This window comes from Halichoeres trimaculatus, unplaced genomic scaffold (assembly GCF_033239565.1).
Source record: "Halichoeres trimaculatus isolate MK-OKI-2021-1 unplaced genomic scaffold, fHalTri1.1 fHalTri1_scaffold_20, whole genome shotgun sequence".
NCBI lineage: Eukaryota > Metazoa > Chordata > Actinopteri > Labriformes > Labridae > Halichoeres > Halichoeres trimaculatus.
Window position 1 is genome coordinate 9983039 of NW_027437198.1, and position 17130 is coordinate 10000168.

The 17130-nt window shown below is 41.2% G+C and overlaps 2 protein-coding genes across 3 annotated transcripts; one reads left to right on the forward strand and one right to left on the reverse strand.

Moving 5' to 3' along the window:
* The first annotated feature begins 566 nt into the window (after window positions 1–566).
* Window positions 567–9959, forward strand: btr30 (bloodthirsty-related gene family, member 30). Of its 2 annotated transcripts, none has more exons than XM_074696718.1 (13): window positions 567–668; window positions 4204–4323; window positions 4414–4860; window positions 6663–6767; window positions 6881–6976; window positions 7146–7379; window positions 7475–7652; window positions 7782–7871; window positions 7981–8007; window positions 8098–8124; window positions 8233–8408; window positions 8488–8643; window positions 8821–9959. In XM_074696718.1, the coding sequence occupies exons 2-13, from the start codon at window positions 4210–4212 to the stop codon at window positions 9025–9027; spliced, it is 1857 nt and encodes a 618-aa protein (XP_074552819.1). In that variant the 5' UTR covers window positions 567–668; window positions 4204–4209; the 3' UTR covers window positions 9028–9959. The 2 variants fall into 2 exon arrangements, with proteins under 2 accessions (XP_074552819.1, XP_074552818.1); XM_074696717.1 differs by lacking the exon at window positions 567–668 and adding an exon at window positions 974–1028.
* A 559-nt stretch (window positions 9960–10518) lies between these two features.
* Window positions 10519–16910, reverse strand: ube2m (ubiquitin conjugating enzyme E2 M). Its single transcript, XM_074695806.1, has 6 exons — window positions 16608–16910; window positions 15202–15296; window positions 14595–14633; window positions 14405–14508; window positions 14217–14280; window positions 10519–11918 (listed from the first exon to the last, which is right to left on the reverse strand). The coding sequence occupies exons 1-6, from the start codon at window positions 16720–16722 to the stop codon at window positions 11778–11780; spliced, it is 558 nt and encodes a 185-aa protein (XP_074551907.1). The 5' UTR covers window positions 16723–16910; the 3' UTR covers window positions 10519–11777.
* Window positions 16911–17130: the final 220 nt, after the last annotated feature.

The window sequence follows — 17130 nt, forward strand, 5'->3', positions numbered from 1 at the left end:
TGATTCAGTTGAAAAGGCCGCCCATGAGCAAGGCATGACTCTTACAGGATATATCTAACGGTACAGTCTGATAATTATAATTTTAATTTTCATATAGTTTTTTTCCCATTGACATATTTAAAAAGAAAACACTGATTGGATTATAACTTAACGCAATTTGATTCTTTTTTTATATATTCATGACATTTAATTTGCCAATTTATTTTTATTTAAGATTTTTGTATTTGAGATTTCCATATTGCATTATTTATTTCTTATACATTTAACTTTTGTGATTTTTAGTTTTTTTCTAATAGATATTAATATATTTTGCATCAACTTTCCTTGGACACATTTTAAACTGGGCACAGATAAAAACTTTAATTAAATTATTTTTTTAACCTCCCTAGTTATTAACCAAACAAGTGAATCAATTGAATGATATAATGTATTTATTGTAAAATGAGTATGAATAAATACATAAATGTTTATTTACGCTGTGCAACAAAGCTTAGATCCTTTAAAAAAAAAAAAAAAAAAAGTCAAACACGAACATCTCCGCCTCCCAAACTCACCGGACAGCTTCGTGCAGCTGCCGCCAATCAACAGCAAAGCCACGCCCCCGATGACATCACAGGCTAACCTGAGTTTCAACATTTCAGAAAGAGCATCGACTGTCAGAGTGAAAGGTAAGAAAATGCTGCTGTTTTAATGTTTCTCTTTAATCCAGAGGAACGAGTTAATTCTGAATGATCACAATTTTAAATTTATGTTAAATTTACTTCAAACTTCAAACGTTTGATGATGAAGCGTCTTTGTTTGACTCTCCCTGTAAATCTGTGGTCTGATTGTTTTCTGCTCTCAAGTCAGATTGCTTAAAGAAAACTCAAATAACCTAGATGATGATTTTTTAGTCAGTAGTCTGGTTTCTGCCTGATCTGAAACTTATCTGTAGGTACTCACCTGGACTCATGTTCTTTTGAACATGTTTGCTTAAGGTGCTCACCTTTCTGCTCATCATGGTGTTTGATGTGGTTTTCTGTACTCAGGTGTGTGCACATGTGTACCGTAAACTCCTGTTTTTTAATCTTGACAGAGGGATGTTTTGTGTGTTCATGTTGTTAAAACATTTAAGTACAGACACAAAACTCCCCTAGTAACTGAAAATATTAACCATCATCATTCATAAGCTAACAGGCTGCAGCAGCTATCCTCTGAGGTTTGGTTTGAAGCTTCATTTTAGGTTCCTGTTGCTCAGTTGCGCATTTCTTTTAATGTCTTTTTCTGAAATGGAAACACCCAAAGTCTTTCTTTCTTATTTTCTTACTTTAACATTTTTTAAAATGGATCACACTTAAACATGTGATGACTTTTGAATAGTTCGTGATTTCACACGGTTTTAATGCTAAGGTGAGACTATGCTATCGTTTTATCTGTCCTGATGTGTTGTGAAGGTGTCAGATCAGGCCGTCACAGAGCAGAAACTGATGCAGTGACAGACTAAACGTTGGTATCCAACCAATCATTTCAAGTGGTGTGATGATGATGGAAACAAGAAAAAGATGACTTTTTACGTTTCTCACAAGAAAAAAATAGTTTATATATTGCAAGAGTATCTTCATATTGTGCCAGTGGCATCATTTGGAGCCAGAGGATTGATGCTGTACCTCTTCCTCTGACTATTGAGTCCTCCTCTGCACTGATAATCCATTTCCACAAAGCTTTATTCATCAACAGAGCTTTTTATCATAGTGTTAATTCTTTTTTGTATCATCAAATAACTAATGACAAAAAATAAACTACGGAACAATTAACACTTTAACACTAAAAGGTCACAATGATACTGACTTTTTGGGCTAGTGTTAATAGTAAAAATAACTTTACTTCCATAGCACCTTTGAAAACAGTTCACAAAAGCCCTGTTTGTACCAAGCAGTAGAATTTGGTTCGCTTTGTCTTGGTATGGCACACATTTTGTGCTGTTTCTACTGATTAATCCAAGGACAGGTCCAAGAATTACCGACCTTTACGGTCTCACTTTTTGGGACCCTTCTGTTGGGGTACCAAACACACCAATCCGACCCCAGAATGTGGAGCTAGAAACACTGTTCTGTTGATTGGACGAAATAATTATCTCTTCCATTTGTGGATTTATTAGCAGGGTACACTGTGTCACGCTGCTATGGCGTCATGCTATTACGTAGCTGACGCGGCTATCAGTATCCAGCTCACGTGCCTATAAAGAAGGGGCCTGGGTGGCTGTGGAAACACAAACAGGATAAGGCTTCACCGATACAACGGAAACTACGGAACAATAAAAACTGTGACATTAATAGGTCACAACTGACGTCGCCCTCCTACTGACTTTTTGGGCTTGTATTAATTATTGCAAGTTGTACCAAACTGTACTCTTACACAAGAGCCCAAAAAAGAGAAAGCAAAACAAAACAGTGGTAAGAGCTGAAAGTGAAAATGGCAATAATAATGTGACGAACAAGTATAGATACAATAAAAGTTAAGATGACCATTTAACACTCAGAAGAATCCAATTGAAGTAAATAAAAAAATAGAAATAAACAAATAACACAATAAAAAAAAAGATAAATCAAACAAAAGGCAGTAAGAATGAAATATTCTTTAAAATATTTCAGCTCTATGGCTTGTATACCTTTGGAGCTACAAAGGTTTTGCCTTCACTTTTGTGGAGCTGTCATATTGTTTATCTTATTTATACAGTCTCTGCAACCAAGCATCAATGTTTTAAAAGCAGTTAGTTGCACAAAAGTTTAATTTTTTCTCTCTTAATGTTAAGAACCTAGACATCCTCGCTGATGAGCGCTGTACCTGGATCTACTAAACGTGAACCCTAATGAGAGTGTCCCATACACAGCGTGGATGTCCTTACAAATAGTAATCTGCTTCTAATGTTCAGAATTCAAACGTCCTTATGAACAACAAAAACAAACACTGATACACTTATAGTTTGTGAGAGTTCATTAGCAGTCTAAATGTGATGGCTTCACTTTGGGGAAGCTGTTATGTCATTCATCTGTTTATACAGCCTATAGTTTGGATGTTTCAGTTCCTGAAGTCGAAGAAACTCTAACTGTGGCAGCAATTAATAAAAAAGAGAAGCTCCATAGCAAATCCGCTCTGTTGTACCTGCCTCACTCTGGACTCAGGTAAAGGCGGTAAAAAGTGGATTGTGATTGCAAGAAACTGAGTTGTGAGTGTCAGTGTTCATTGACAGAAAACTCCCACTCTTCTCCTCAGATGAGTGAAAGTTGAGTTTACTCAGAGCACCAACAGAAAAGCTTTGTCACAGGAGGAAACATCTAAAATATGTGTGAGAACAGGAACAGTAAACGGAAGGGGGCACATGTTTGAGATGGTTACGATAACGTTTGAAACACCACACACACTGCCTTAAACTTTAAACCCATTTTACACAAATTTTCTGAAGTCTATATGAAAGGCCGCTCAGGTTACAAGTTTTTCCTGAGTGAAATATAACCTCATTAAAAGGGAAATATTTAGAGCAATCAGTCTGCAATTTAATCTCAAACTAGACTTTACCTGCTGACATCTGCTGACTCACATTTCATCTGTTACTCTACAAAGTCGGACACTTTCGTTCAGCAGAATGGAGTAATTCTCTGCTCGTTTCCATATGTATGTAAATTGGTGCCATCTGTAGATGTTTGGTCTGTTTGGTTTCAGAGTCCTGTATCAGATCTGTTTCTTCCTGTCTGTTTGCCCGCACACCTGTCCGCCTGAGCTCAGTGACTCACCTGCATTCTGTTCTGTTATTTTTGGCTGTTGGTTAAATCTTTTTGTGTCGGACTTTTGCCAGGAATGTGGTCTGACCTGGTTTCTTTTTTGCACTTACAGTTTGTTTTATTTTCATCCTGTGAGATGATTCAGTATTTTCCAATCTGGCTGAATAACAAATTTAGTCTGTTAGCAGTCAAAATATCTGAGGCTGTTGAAACATGATGATCATCCAGAGTGAATCCACCAGGAGAGTGATCTTTGTTTTCATTCACTGTTACACCGCTAAAAGCCATGCTGACATGTGTTTGTTAGGAGTGGTGTAAAAAGTCACTTTCCTCTTTAACAAATTCTCTCTATATATTTCTATTTGGGGAATACTCCAAAGTGGAGTAGTAATGAGACCTTTTGGAGCTAATAGTCGAATATGAAATCATTTCATCTGTCCTGCAGGAGACGATGGCGGAGGCAGCAGCCTCAGATCTGTTCTCGGAGCAGGAGCTGACGTGCTCCATTTGCCTGGATGTGTTCGACGAGCCCGTCTCCACTCCCTGTGGACACAACTTCTGCCAGGTAAACACACAACACCTGACTCCATCAGGGAAACACTGGGAACTTCTTGACAGCTTATCGAAACTTCTGTTCCTGTTTTTGTTTTTGAAGGCGTGTATCGGTGGTTACTGGGCATCCAGTGCTGTCTGCACCTGTCCGCTCTGTAAACGTCAGTTTGAAGAACGCCCTCAGCTCAGCGTCAACAAAGTCTTCGCTCTCATCTCACTTAAATACAAAGAGGCTCAGTATGGCGCTGCAGGGATACCCATGCCTGTCAGGAATGGGACACCAGCACCAACAGGCGCTGGGACAGCCGCCAACACCAGCACCAGCACCAACCCGTTTGTGACGCAGTCCGGGGATGAGGTGGTGTGGTGTGACGTCTGCACAGGTCTCAAAAAACCTGCCGTCAGCTCTTGCCTCACCTGCACAGCTTCATACTGCAGTGAGCATGTGCAGCCTCATCAGACCACGCCTTTTTATGCCAAACACCCACTTATGGACCCCCAGGAGGCCCTCAGGGGCCGCACATGCTCACTACACCACCGCCTGATGGAGGTGAGGCATAGGGATTGTTGTTTGAAGGATGTAATGCCGTTGACCTCTGTTTATTACCACAATGATCATAGTTTGGCTTTTTAATATGAAGGGCAAATGTCGGGAACTGTGAGAGTAAAGTATCAGAACCATAAGAAACACATCTGATCAAAATTTTAAGACCTGTTGAAAAACTGCAAGAATTTACATTTGGCTCTGTTGGATCTTAAAAAAGTTCTCACTAGAGTTTCAAAATGCAAAAAGAAAAAATGGGGAAGAGACAAAAAATGATTTATTAAGCAATTGATTGGAAAAAAAAAACTGAAATAGGAACAAGAGTTTGAAATAAGGACTCGGTAATGAGGAGCTCTAATTAGTTTCAGCACGCTTGATGTGAGTGTTTCCAGGAGGCCAGTGGGGACGTTGCTCCAAATGGTGAAGATGTCATCATGGAGGATCATCCACTGTCTGGAACTGATGTCCATTTCTGTAAACGTCCCTCTCCATCCATCCCCAAATGCTCTCAGAGTGATTTAGATCAGGGGAACACACAAAATAGTCCAAACAGAGAGGGTATTCCTCTGGAAGAAGTCCTTTGTCAGGCGGGCTTTGTGAACTGCAGCGTTCTCCTGTTGAAAAACCCAGTTATTACCACAGAGGCCAGGGCCCTCAGTCATGAAGGAGGCCCCCTGCAACATCTCCACAGAGCAAGTCGCTGTTTGACGACCCTGAACAACCTAAAGCTCCATTGGTCCATTGAAGGAAAAAGGCCCAGATAATGATGGCACCCCTCTACTGTGTTGTGTAGGAAACCTCTCCAGTGGGATCCCCTCATCACGTCAGTAAGGTTTAACCCATCAGGACCGTCACGGTTCTGTTTTTTCTCTTCAGAGAATCAAACTTTCTTCAACCTTTCAGTGTCCCATGTTTGTTGCTCTCTGAAAAAGTCCAAACAGGAAATTTTGTGGCGTCAAAGGAGACGAGGCCTTTGAAGACTTTTTTTTTTATAAAGCTCTTCTCTCTCAGATGCCATCTGATGGTTATTGGGCTGCAGTCGACTCCAGTAACGACCTTAATTTTGGTCATGGATCATTCCGTGTCTTGACAGACAGCCAATCAGATCTGCACTGGTACATTTTTTGGATCTTCTACTTGACTTTTTTGTTCCATAACCCTCAGGATCTTTGAAGAAATTCAACATGTGTCTTACTGCGTCCTACCTCAGCAGTGATGGCGCATTGTGAGAGGCCTTGCTGATGCAACTCAACAAACTGACCACATTCAGAGAGAGAAAACTTTCAAGTCTTTGCCATCAGGAGGTCATTAGGGTGTGAATACCTGACAGAAAAGGACATTGAATCCACATTTTTGAGCAGATTTTGGCTTATAAAAGCTGTGGTCTTAAATTTTGGACTTTTGAAATTGATTACCCCAAACTTTTTTTCTGTCACTCCTGTTTCTTCTTTTTGTAATTTGAAGCTCTACATAGAACTTTTTTAAGATCTGACAGAGCAAAATGTAAATTCTTGCAATTTTTTTAACTGGTTAATAAAATTTTGACAAGGTGTGTATTTATAAATGTGTTTGATATTGGTCAGTTTGTGGAACGCGTTGCTCAACAGGTTTTGACGGACATTGTTTTACACACGGCGTCACGCAGGGCTCAATACTCAGCCCACTGTTGTTTATATTTGACATGTTCTACTCAGTCAAACAATGTTATAATTATTATCCATGATTTAGACACGAAGCTTAATGTTCTGTGTTACATACTGAGGATAAATAATGAGGATCAAATAAGTATCTTATGTCCACTTGTCCAGGTGTTCTGTCGGACATGTCAGAGCTGCATTTGTGCCATTTGTGTCCTGGAAGAACATCGAACACACAAAACTGTCTCTGTCCAGACTGAGAGACTCAGCAAACAGGTAGAGAGGGATGATGTAGTCAGTGGTATCACAAATTATTTTGTTTAGTATGTTTTTTGGTTCTTGGAGTACACATTCAGTCGATGACAGACTCTTTTTGATGGGGGTTTCAGAAACAGGTCGCGAGGACGGAGCAGGAGATCTTAAACAGAATCAAAGAAAAGGAGATTCACGTCACTCAGCTGAAGAGGAAACTGGAGGGAGTGAAGGTCGGACTTCTTGTTGTGAAACAGTTTTCTTTTATGTTGTGCATGTCTGTTTGGTCTTTGTCATTAATCAGAACTTTTCAGGTCTCTGGTGCAAAAATATGATCCTTAAATGTTTGTGTGGTATTTAACATTAATTACATTAATACTGAAAATGAGATTTTATTCTCAGTCGTATGCAGACGGTGAGCGGGGTGAGGTGGAACGCCTTCTGGACGAAGTGTCCAGCTCACTGGACAGGATCCGGTCTCAGGTGGTGGGTGGGATTGAGAACCAACTGGATGCTGTAATGTCTAAAGGGGAGGGGCGTGTGAGCCGTCTGGAGACAGAGCTCAGCCAGCTCATGGAAAGGAGAGCGACGCTGGAGGCCCAAGCCATCAGCCAGGATCACATCGGCTTCCTGCAGGTGAGGCGGGAACAGTTCTGTAGGATCCTGAGTGAGCTGTTAGCTTTAGCATCTGTTAGCATGTCATCATGACCTGAAACCTCCTCCTACTTTAGAGCTACGAGAAGGCCACAGCCCCTTTTTCTGAAGATGATCAAGGTGACGGGGATGAGGATGAGGAGTTCTCCCTCCACTTCCACCTGGGGGAGGTGAAGAGCTCTCTGTCTGAGGTGAAGGAGAAGATGGACGACATCAGAATGGGAGAGGTCCGGTCCAGAGGCTCTAGAGGGTCCTGTGAGTCTCATCAGGAGTCTGATGGATAGTTCAACCATGAGTCCAGATAAAGCTGCTTGGCTTGACGTAATCCATTACACTTTTATTTCAGGCTTCATATTCATTACAAAAATCATTACTGTGTTTCAGTCTCATCAGGGGATCTGATGATGGCAGAGAGCATGCTCAGTCTGAGGGCCAGCACCACCAGTTTGAGGAAGAGTCAGTGGACCCTGAAAGGTTAGTGAAGATCCAGGACAAGAGTTCAGTCTTATTTAACCAGTGTGGCTGCAGTACTGAGGATTTTTACTGGGAAAGAATGACTCTGGGGTTCTCTGTCTCCTTTCAGAGTTTAAGAAGAACAAACCAATTTCAGGTAGGTGTTTCCTCAATCACTACATTAGTTATTCTTAAATATAAGAATAAAAGCTGCTTCATTCTGCTATTCAACTTTTTTCCATCACAGGACACAAGAAGGCCCGAGTCTACATGGGTGAGTATTTTAAACAATGGTTAAAACATTTATTGTCCAACTCCAAAAACATTCGCTTATATTTGACCCAGCTGATTTATTGTTTCTGTGTGTTCTTGTTTGCTCCAGAGGACGTGATGCTGAACCCAGTGACGGCGTACCCCTTCCTCATTCTGTCCGAGGACAGGAAGCAGGTGAAGCGAGGAGAGAAGCTGCAGTTCTACCGAAACAGTCAGCAGCGCTTCGACGTCTGGTCCTGCGTCATCGCTAAAGAAGGCTTCAGCACGGGGCGACATTACTGGGAGGTCAGATACTGCACACACAGCTGAAACTGATCCAGCATCCAGTGTGAGGTACTAACGCCTGCTCTGTTCACCTGTGCAGGTAATGGTGGGGGAGAACAAGGATTGGAAGCTGGGAGTGGTCAGCGAGTCTGCGCAGAGGAAAGGTCTGTTTGATATGAGTCCGTCTAATGGATATTACGCCATCTGGTGGAGTGGCAGCCAGCTGCGAGCACTCACTGCACCACCTCTTACGAAGGTACAGGCATATTTTCCTCATCATCACCTGAAAGGTCCAAAATGCTGTCTTTAACCTGACTTTATCCTTTTGGCCTGAGTGGGCTTCTGTAGGTGATTTTACATTAGCACAGTCGACCCTGTTTTTTGACTTGTTTACTACCAGGACTTTAATCTGGATTTTCTGCTGGCCTTACAGATAAAGGGTCCCACAAAGCTGCGTCAGGTTGGTGTGTTTCTGGATGTTGAAGAGGGTCAGGTGTCTTTTTATAATGTTAAGTCCGGCTCAGAGATCTACTCCTTCAACGGATCAGCAGAGTTCACTGAGAGGATGTTTCCTCTGCTGGGCACTGGGGACAAAGAAGTCCCCATTGTCCTTGTGACCGCTCAGCACCAGCTCGGTTGAAGAACCAGGACCTAAAAGGGGTCAAAACCTGAGAAGTACGGACAGAGGCGGACAGAGGCACTGGAACAGTAGATCATCTTGGAGACCATGAATGAAACTGAATCTCATTGTGGAAAGAAATCTGACGGGTCTCGAAACAAACAGACTTGTAATGCTTTGACACGACAACAGGATATCTCTTTAGTTTTTTGGTTACATTATTATAAGAGCCTCATGATCAAGGTTTCATATTCTAACAAGATCATTTTTTCTTGCATCAAGATTATTTTGAAGTCTTAGCAATATTCATTTCAAATTTCAATAAGATCCTAATTGTGTTAGTGCAAGTTACTATTAAATCATAATAATAATCTCCATGTTATCAGAAGAATGAAGAACAACAATTTCTTCTCTGAGACGTGTTGCTCTAAATATTCTAGCAAGAAATCCATCCTGTGGGGATGTAAAAAAGTGATCTTGTTAAAATAACACAACTAAATTACATATCTAAAATTTCTCGTCCCATCGCAAAACTAAGCAAATACTTTGTTGTCATGTGACCAACTTTAAGAAGACTGGATCTGGATTTGTGATTTGTTTTTGAAAGCTGGGAACTGGTAATACAGTTTTAACAATTTCTTAAAGAAAAAAAATGTAATTAAAATATTTACAAAGTCCAATAAATACTTAAAGTTTGATAAACGGTGACATTTCTAAAAGTTTGTGTGATATTCCCAAAAAGTCATGATGCAATGTTAATTAATCCCTTGTTAAAAATATCCACATAGAGATTAATATTATGGGATGCTCTCTTTAAGAACTCTTATTTGCAATGATGTCTACCTGGTAAGTGGATTTGGCCCCGGGCCATCATCTTTCAGGATTATCTCACAACACTTGTGTCACCTGTTTGACCGGACTGTTTTAATGATGTTTGAATAAAAGACAGATACTGCCCCTGATTGACTCATTTGAAGCAGAAATGTGGAAGAAAACTTATCTTTTTTTTTTAATCATTTAAGGATTTTCTTTATTTTCTAACCATTTTTCCCAGCAATGCTGCTGTTAAATCTTTTTTGAGTTTGGATTACAAAGGCATGAGATGGGTTAAGAGTCCAGGATCATTTAAAAAATTTGTCGTTTTTGATTTCTTCCTTTCGTGAGAAATAATCTAGGTTGATAAAAAGTTTAAGTTTAGGCCTGTAAAATTTAGTTAAGCAATGAGAGCTGGTGACTGACTGAAATATAATCTTGAAAACTTCCGTCAAAGTTTCTTTTGTTTCTCTTAAACGAATGTCACAACAGTTATAATCATTCAAGTTCATATTTTATTTAACATAAATCATATTGCAGTCAATGTGAACAGCTGGGGTTTCAATATACACAATAGAATCATAACATTTTAAAGCCCCGCCCTTTTTTAACCCTACCCACAACGAACCCCCCACCCCACCCCACCCCACCCAACTGAAAACCAAAAAAGCCACTTCCCCTCCCAAAACCCCACCCACCCTGACTTCTTTAACAAACATGTTGATCCCCGCCCGCCAACATATCCGCCTACCTAACAGGACGCTCCGCCCTCTAACGCTCAGTGTGTGTGTCTTTGTGTTCAACATGGCAGCAAACTCCAAATCTCTTCCAAAGATGAAAAATCTGTCTCACTGAAATCTGCCCGACTCAATGACGAGCCTTTCTGAAGGGGACCATTTAAGGCAAACCAGCTTCCACTCATAAGCTCCGCCCTCCTGTATATAAGCCAATCCTCTTCTTACAGGCCTTCTCATATTAATCCACAAGCTCCGCCCTCCAGAGCTCAAAACTTCACACTGTTGAGTCATTGCAGAGAGGAAATTGTAGCTGTCTAGTTACTTTTTAAGGCGTGCATGATCTTATTGGAAAAAACAAGATCCTCCCCTTCCAACAGGCCACTCCCCCAAACTGTATCACCTACAGCTGTGACTAAATGCTGTCAAAGTTGATGTCTTCAGGGACTTTTTAAGGCTGATCTGCTACGGTCTGAGCTCAGTGCTTCTTTCACACTTTTTAAAACGGCCTACCCTGACCAGTCCTACAAGCCCCTCCCACTGCGAAGGGCAGATCCCTAGCATTCTTCACCACCAACAATGTTCATGAATTTGGAGTTTGCTGCCATGTAATGAGGGGGATGGGGACGTGTTCCTCTGAATACCTGTGTGACGCAGGTGTCAGCGCCACACACACACACGCACAAATTAAAAAATAAAAGAAAATCATGTGGCTATCATCATCATCGTTGTCGTCATCAGTGTAATGGCGTTCTCTGAATCACTAATGCATCCAAGCAACATTCACTGACCACCCACACCGTTCCCCTCGCTCCCTCTTCCCATCTCCACAACCAGCAGCTGCAGCTTACTGTCAGCCATCTTTTCACGTCCAGTTTCTGTGTGTGTCACGTGTCGGCGTCCCCCCATGGTGTGTAAACTGTCAAATGATGCGTCTTGGAAGTTAAACAGAGAGAAAACTAGGGGAGGGAGGAGAAAGGGGAGGTAAAGGAAGAGAGGAGGGCAGGGGTTGGGGTTTCTTTGTCTTCATCTTTTGATTTGAAACAGAAAAGCGTCTTCTGGCGTGCTGCTTTCTGCGGCCACAGCTCCTGCTCCTGCCAACGAGCAGGGCTGAGGAGGGAAAGAGGGATGATGGAGGAGGGATGTTGAGGCAGAGGGGAGAGGGGGAGGTGAGGAGTGTAAGGGGAGAGGGAAGGGGAGTCTTGAGGATGATGGGACGCCAAGTTATTTAAGACACCTCTCGAAGTAGGTGGCGCCGACATAGCCGCCCTTCAGAGAGCGATGGACGTTCGACTCAAAGAGCCGCCGGTTTGTCTGCAGGACTTCTGCTGCCTCCTTGTTCAACGGGTCCTCTGGGTTAGGCTCCTGCAGGAGGAGGGAGAAAAAACATGAACACATGCACAATTACAACAAGCTTAAAGATGCTATGAGGAGGATCTGTTTTAATTGCACTTCCTCACCACCTTGTGGCTCGGAGCCTCACACACACTGTCGTAAATTACTTTTAGTGTGGTGTGTGTTTGTTTTGGAATTAAATGGAGATCAGATCAAAACAAAGTTTCTTTGTTCAAGACAACTTTTTACTGGATACAACACGCCGAGGTAAGGTATTTATATAGACAGTTACGTAGCGCTACAGATTGAAACATGACATCAAGCAAATGTTGTAGCAGCAGCTTTGTGTTAGTGCTCCGATGTATCTGTAGACTAACATGACAACAAGTAGACACTGTCAGTTTGTAAGTAGTTAAGTAGCTGTTTATATTTAGCGCAGCTGACAGCCGGGTAGGGATGGGTACCTAATTATGTACTTTTACAGGTACCGACAGAATCCTGTCAAAAGTACCAGGAACCAATTCATGTAAAATCAAAAGGTACCATGTTTAGGTACCTAAATGTATCCTTGTGACTGTGAGGGAGTGGAAGAGTAGGTGATTTCCCATACTGGACATGAACACAGCATTACAAGGTTATGTGCTGAAGAGTAAATATGTCAAATTGAAAAGAATATATATTATATTATTAAACAAATTGATATATTTAACCACATTAACATTCAAAGGTACTGAAAATTGGTACCTTTGAGTACCGGTACCGATTGCAAGGTACCAGGAATTGGTACCCTATCTTTTCAAATGTAAAAGGTACCCATCCCTACGGCCTGGTGTTCTAAGACAAAACCGTAATGTCTAACGTCAGTAAATCCTGGTTATGTCCTGTCAGTCATCTACCAATCAGAGCTAACGTAACCTCACTCTTCATTTTATTGATAGACTCCCAAGTTAGAACAGACCACTGCAGAATAACTGCTGACTGTGGGTTGGAATGGACATTATCACAAACAGCTTAGCACTTGTGTTATAGAGCGATACAGCTCAAGCTAAAGGCTAATAAGCCTATCACTCTCCCATTTAGCTTTCTTCTGCTCTTCTGTCCTTTTTCTATCTGACAGTCATGTTGTTCTTAGCAGGGGAAAACACAGATCTCTGTGTTTTATCTCTTCTCTCCACTAAGCTTCGTCAGCTGGCGTGGTGCTGTCATAGAGACCTAGACGTGCTGAGAATCGATTCGGTCCTCGGATGACCCAATCAGGAAGCTAAGAAGTAGCAACCAGTAATATTAGCGCTGATAATCTTATTTTAAAGTATGGATTACGATCAGGTGCATATCTAGAAGGGATACATTTTCAAGCTCACTTTCATACTCCTCACAGTCCCTTTAAAAAAATGTTAGTTGTGGTCAAAATAGAATAGAATGTATTTCCATTCATCTCTGAAGGGCCCAAAAAGAGGGAGTGGACACTTTGGATACTTCGACGTAATTCATTCATTCGATCATGAGTGCCTCTCAGAGGGCTCAAGTTTGACAGCAGTCAATATATTTACACCTCAGGTAGCCCCACCCTAAATCCTCCTATGCTTTATGGTGTATGTGACTCTAAATGGGACCCTAAATGTACAAAATACATATACCTTTTGAGTAGGGCTGGGTATTGCTTAGAACCTCATGATTTAATTCAATTTCCATTCTTTAGGTCGCGTTTCGATTAGATATCTATTCGATTTGATATTGAATTAAATTCTCCGATTATCAATTTTTATGCCCCATGTGAACATATGTGGTATGTCACCTTACGTTTTGGAGCAATAAACAACCCAAACATCAGACTTTAAAGCCGAAGGATCTGGCTTTATGCTGCTGCTGCTTTGGCTGCCATTTTTTTTGTTTGGTCTCTGGTGGTCCTCGTCCATACAACACAAATAACGCGTACAGTCCCTCTCACTTGCCAGGAGATGAATGGATTCAGAGGATTTGCTGAATCAATATTGAATTGGGAGAGGAAATATTTTGATGCATCGATTCATCAATATTTTTACCCACCCCTACTTTTGAGGATCTGAAATCAGAGAATAACTCCAGAGAAATATGATTACTTAGAGAATCGATCAATGAAGGAGTAAATTTCTGTACCATCTGGCTACTTTTTGCAACCAGTACGGTCTCCCCTTAATGGACACTGGAATTAACGCAGGTGTCAATCACATTTCCTTTGGCTTTGCTCTCATCACCAGAGGCTACATCAACTTTCTATTTACGCACCATGAATGCAACCCTTGCTTTTAACATGTGAATCATAAAAAGCTTCTGTCTGTGTTTACTTACAAGAAATAGATACTGTAGACCATAGATGATGGAGTTTATTGTCAACACAGGCTTCCAGTCCTCTCTGTGGGCAAAAACACACAACAAAGTGTTAAAAAAAACACACTTTTTCTTTGTAGCAGCCAGAGTTCTGAACGTGAAATTAAGGAGGAATTGATCAAAAGTTCCAGCAGTAGCAGCAGCGGCACCTTAAGATATTTAGGCAGACGTTTCCCTCCAGGTCGATGTTGGGGTGATACACCATTGTCTCACACTTTACCTTGGGGGGATCATGGGGGTAACCCTGTCCTACCTGAAAACACACACATGCACACCCAGATTAGTTTGTCTGTTTGTGAACACAGTGATGGAAAGCTGATGACTGACAGTGTGTCTCACCTTAAAGCTGAAGACAAATTTTCCTCCTTTGTAAAAGCCCTATGAGACAAACACACACAGGTATTACACTCTGATATGTTTAAACTGGATTGCTCCCAGCTGTGATTCCTTTTTATCACCACGGTGTGCTTTTCTGCATTCCATTTTACTGTAACTCTTGAATGCTCTCTAATGAGGTTCTTGAGTTCATTCTGCTGCATTTCTTACCTGCACTGTACTTTGAATAATTATTGCACTCTGCTATCTTTCTTCAATTTACTGCAAAGCTTTTTTTCTGCACTGCACTTTCAGTTTCTTTACCTCACAATTCTGCGATTCTTTGCAGCAGACCCAGAAATCATGATTACATTTCATTGGTTAAAGTTAATATTAGTGTATGTAAGATCTGTATGTATGACAACAGCTCAAGACAAGTTAGCAGAAATCTTTTTATTCTTTAGTTGAATCACAGCCCAAAGTCCTGCAGGAAAACTGTTTTCTTGATAGAAAATGTACACACATACACACAAACACACACACACACACACACACACACACACACACACACACACACACACACACACACACACACACACACACACACACACACACACACACACAAACAGACCTCGTCTGGTGAGATGATGAGTCTGAAGTTGAGGAGGTCATCGTCATCAGGAAAGTTGATCTCACATGTCTTTGGCAGGTTCAACTCATTGATATCTGCAAAACAGACAACACCCAGAAATATGTTTAAAAAAAGTCACATAGTCACATAAGTATCAGATATGATAAATTATCAATATTGAAAATCTTATTTTGCTACATGACTTATTAAACCCCTAGACAGAAAAGCCCCATCTCAGCCTGAGCTTTGTGTACATAAACTTTTACAAAACAAAGAAAAGGCCCAGCTCATAAGCAACACTTGAAAAGTTATGTTTATGTTTATGCTATTAGTGATTTCTTGAACTCAGAAACATGCAGTAGCAGGTAAAGGTGATTATGACAGGTAGTACATCAGTTAGTCACAATCACAGCCAGCGAACCGCTCCTCCTCATTTCCTGACACAAATTAAAGCTTGGTCTTAAAATGTTTTATTTTTATCATTCTCCACTTCTCTGTTTATTTTTCTTGTTACCAATTGATTGATGTCTTATGATTGTTTTTATTCTACCAAATAAATCCTTGGCCCTGATTGGTCAGTGCTCAGTATGAGCAATGGTCGTTCCTTTCTCCTTGGCATATCTTGAAGTAAGGAATGGATTAATAACTGATTGCTTATGACTCAAGTGTTCACCTGAATGACGCAGAGATTCTCTCACCAGGTGTGCCCCACTACTTACATCATAGCTGCATTGTGTTTTTTTCCCAAAGAGAAGGAAGCCCTCTGCATTTCCTCATATTAACGCAATACATGTTAGATTTGTCATCACCTGTGCGTGAAGGTGGCCAGTTTGACGATGACTCTCAGAGAAGAAAGTGGCTTTAGTTTTCTTAATAAAAAGTGAAAATATTGCTGACACTTGTGTTAACTGATTAGCTGACAGTCAAAGTATTTGTAAAATCTCCCCAAATTTAAAGAGGAAGTTTTAAGCAAGTAGGCAATCAAATAGAGAGCTGACACAGCAAGTTAGCCAGGTAAAGCTATCTTAACTTAGCCTTAAAATTAAACATATGATTTGTTGATATAGAGGAATAACGAGTGGTCAGTTAAGCCCAGTGTGTTTAGAGTTAAGTGTAGTCAAGTGTTCGCTGTATGATTACATGTTGGCCTAAAGGATCTAATATGGACCAGCTTCTGACTGACTGTCTGCGTTTTGTTTTCAAATATAGAACAAGCTAGCCGTGGTTAGCTACCACTACTTCATGCTAATGTTAGCATGCTAGCTGCTAGCCTCTTTGAGTTATAATGTCCGGTTTTGTTTTGATTCAGTGTTTATGTATGTCGGACAGTGAAGGGGGTCGTGTCACCCTATGGTTCAGGTAACCAAGACCAGCTCACCGGGCTGTGGTGTTGTTAACTAGCCTACCTTTCTGTATTCGGAGCTGGGCCGCGCTGGCTTTTTTCCCCCCGGCTCCTGTTCTGTTTCCTCCAGCAGATTCCTCGTCTTTCTTCTGCTGCTTCAGGGAAAAGAGCTTAATCATCTTCAGTTATTGATAATGTGAAGCCTGTACTTTGTGTCCCTGTGCTTCGCTCGCTCTGTCTATGTCGTGAGGAAAGTGAACGGGGTCGATTCAGTCCTAACAGCACCGTGATGTAGATGGAGCCGGTGCGTCTCAACTAATTGCACTGAGGAGAGATGCTAACCGCTGAGCTAGCCTAGCCTGTGGCTAGCTGGGGAGGCCGGGCAGAGGGAAGGGGGAGGAGAAGGGGAGGAGAGGGGAGACAACGCTGTTTTAGTTTGTTTATCATGAAAAGTGTGTAATTGCGTCATAAATACATAGAAAAAATAAACTTTAAAGTTTAAGGTCAATTTAGCTTTTATGCTCCAAATATCTGGAACAAACTGCCAGAGAATACCAGGTCTGCTGAAATTCTCATGTCATTTAAAT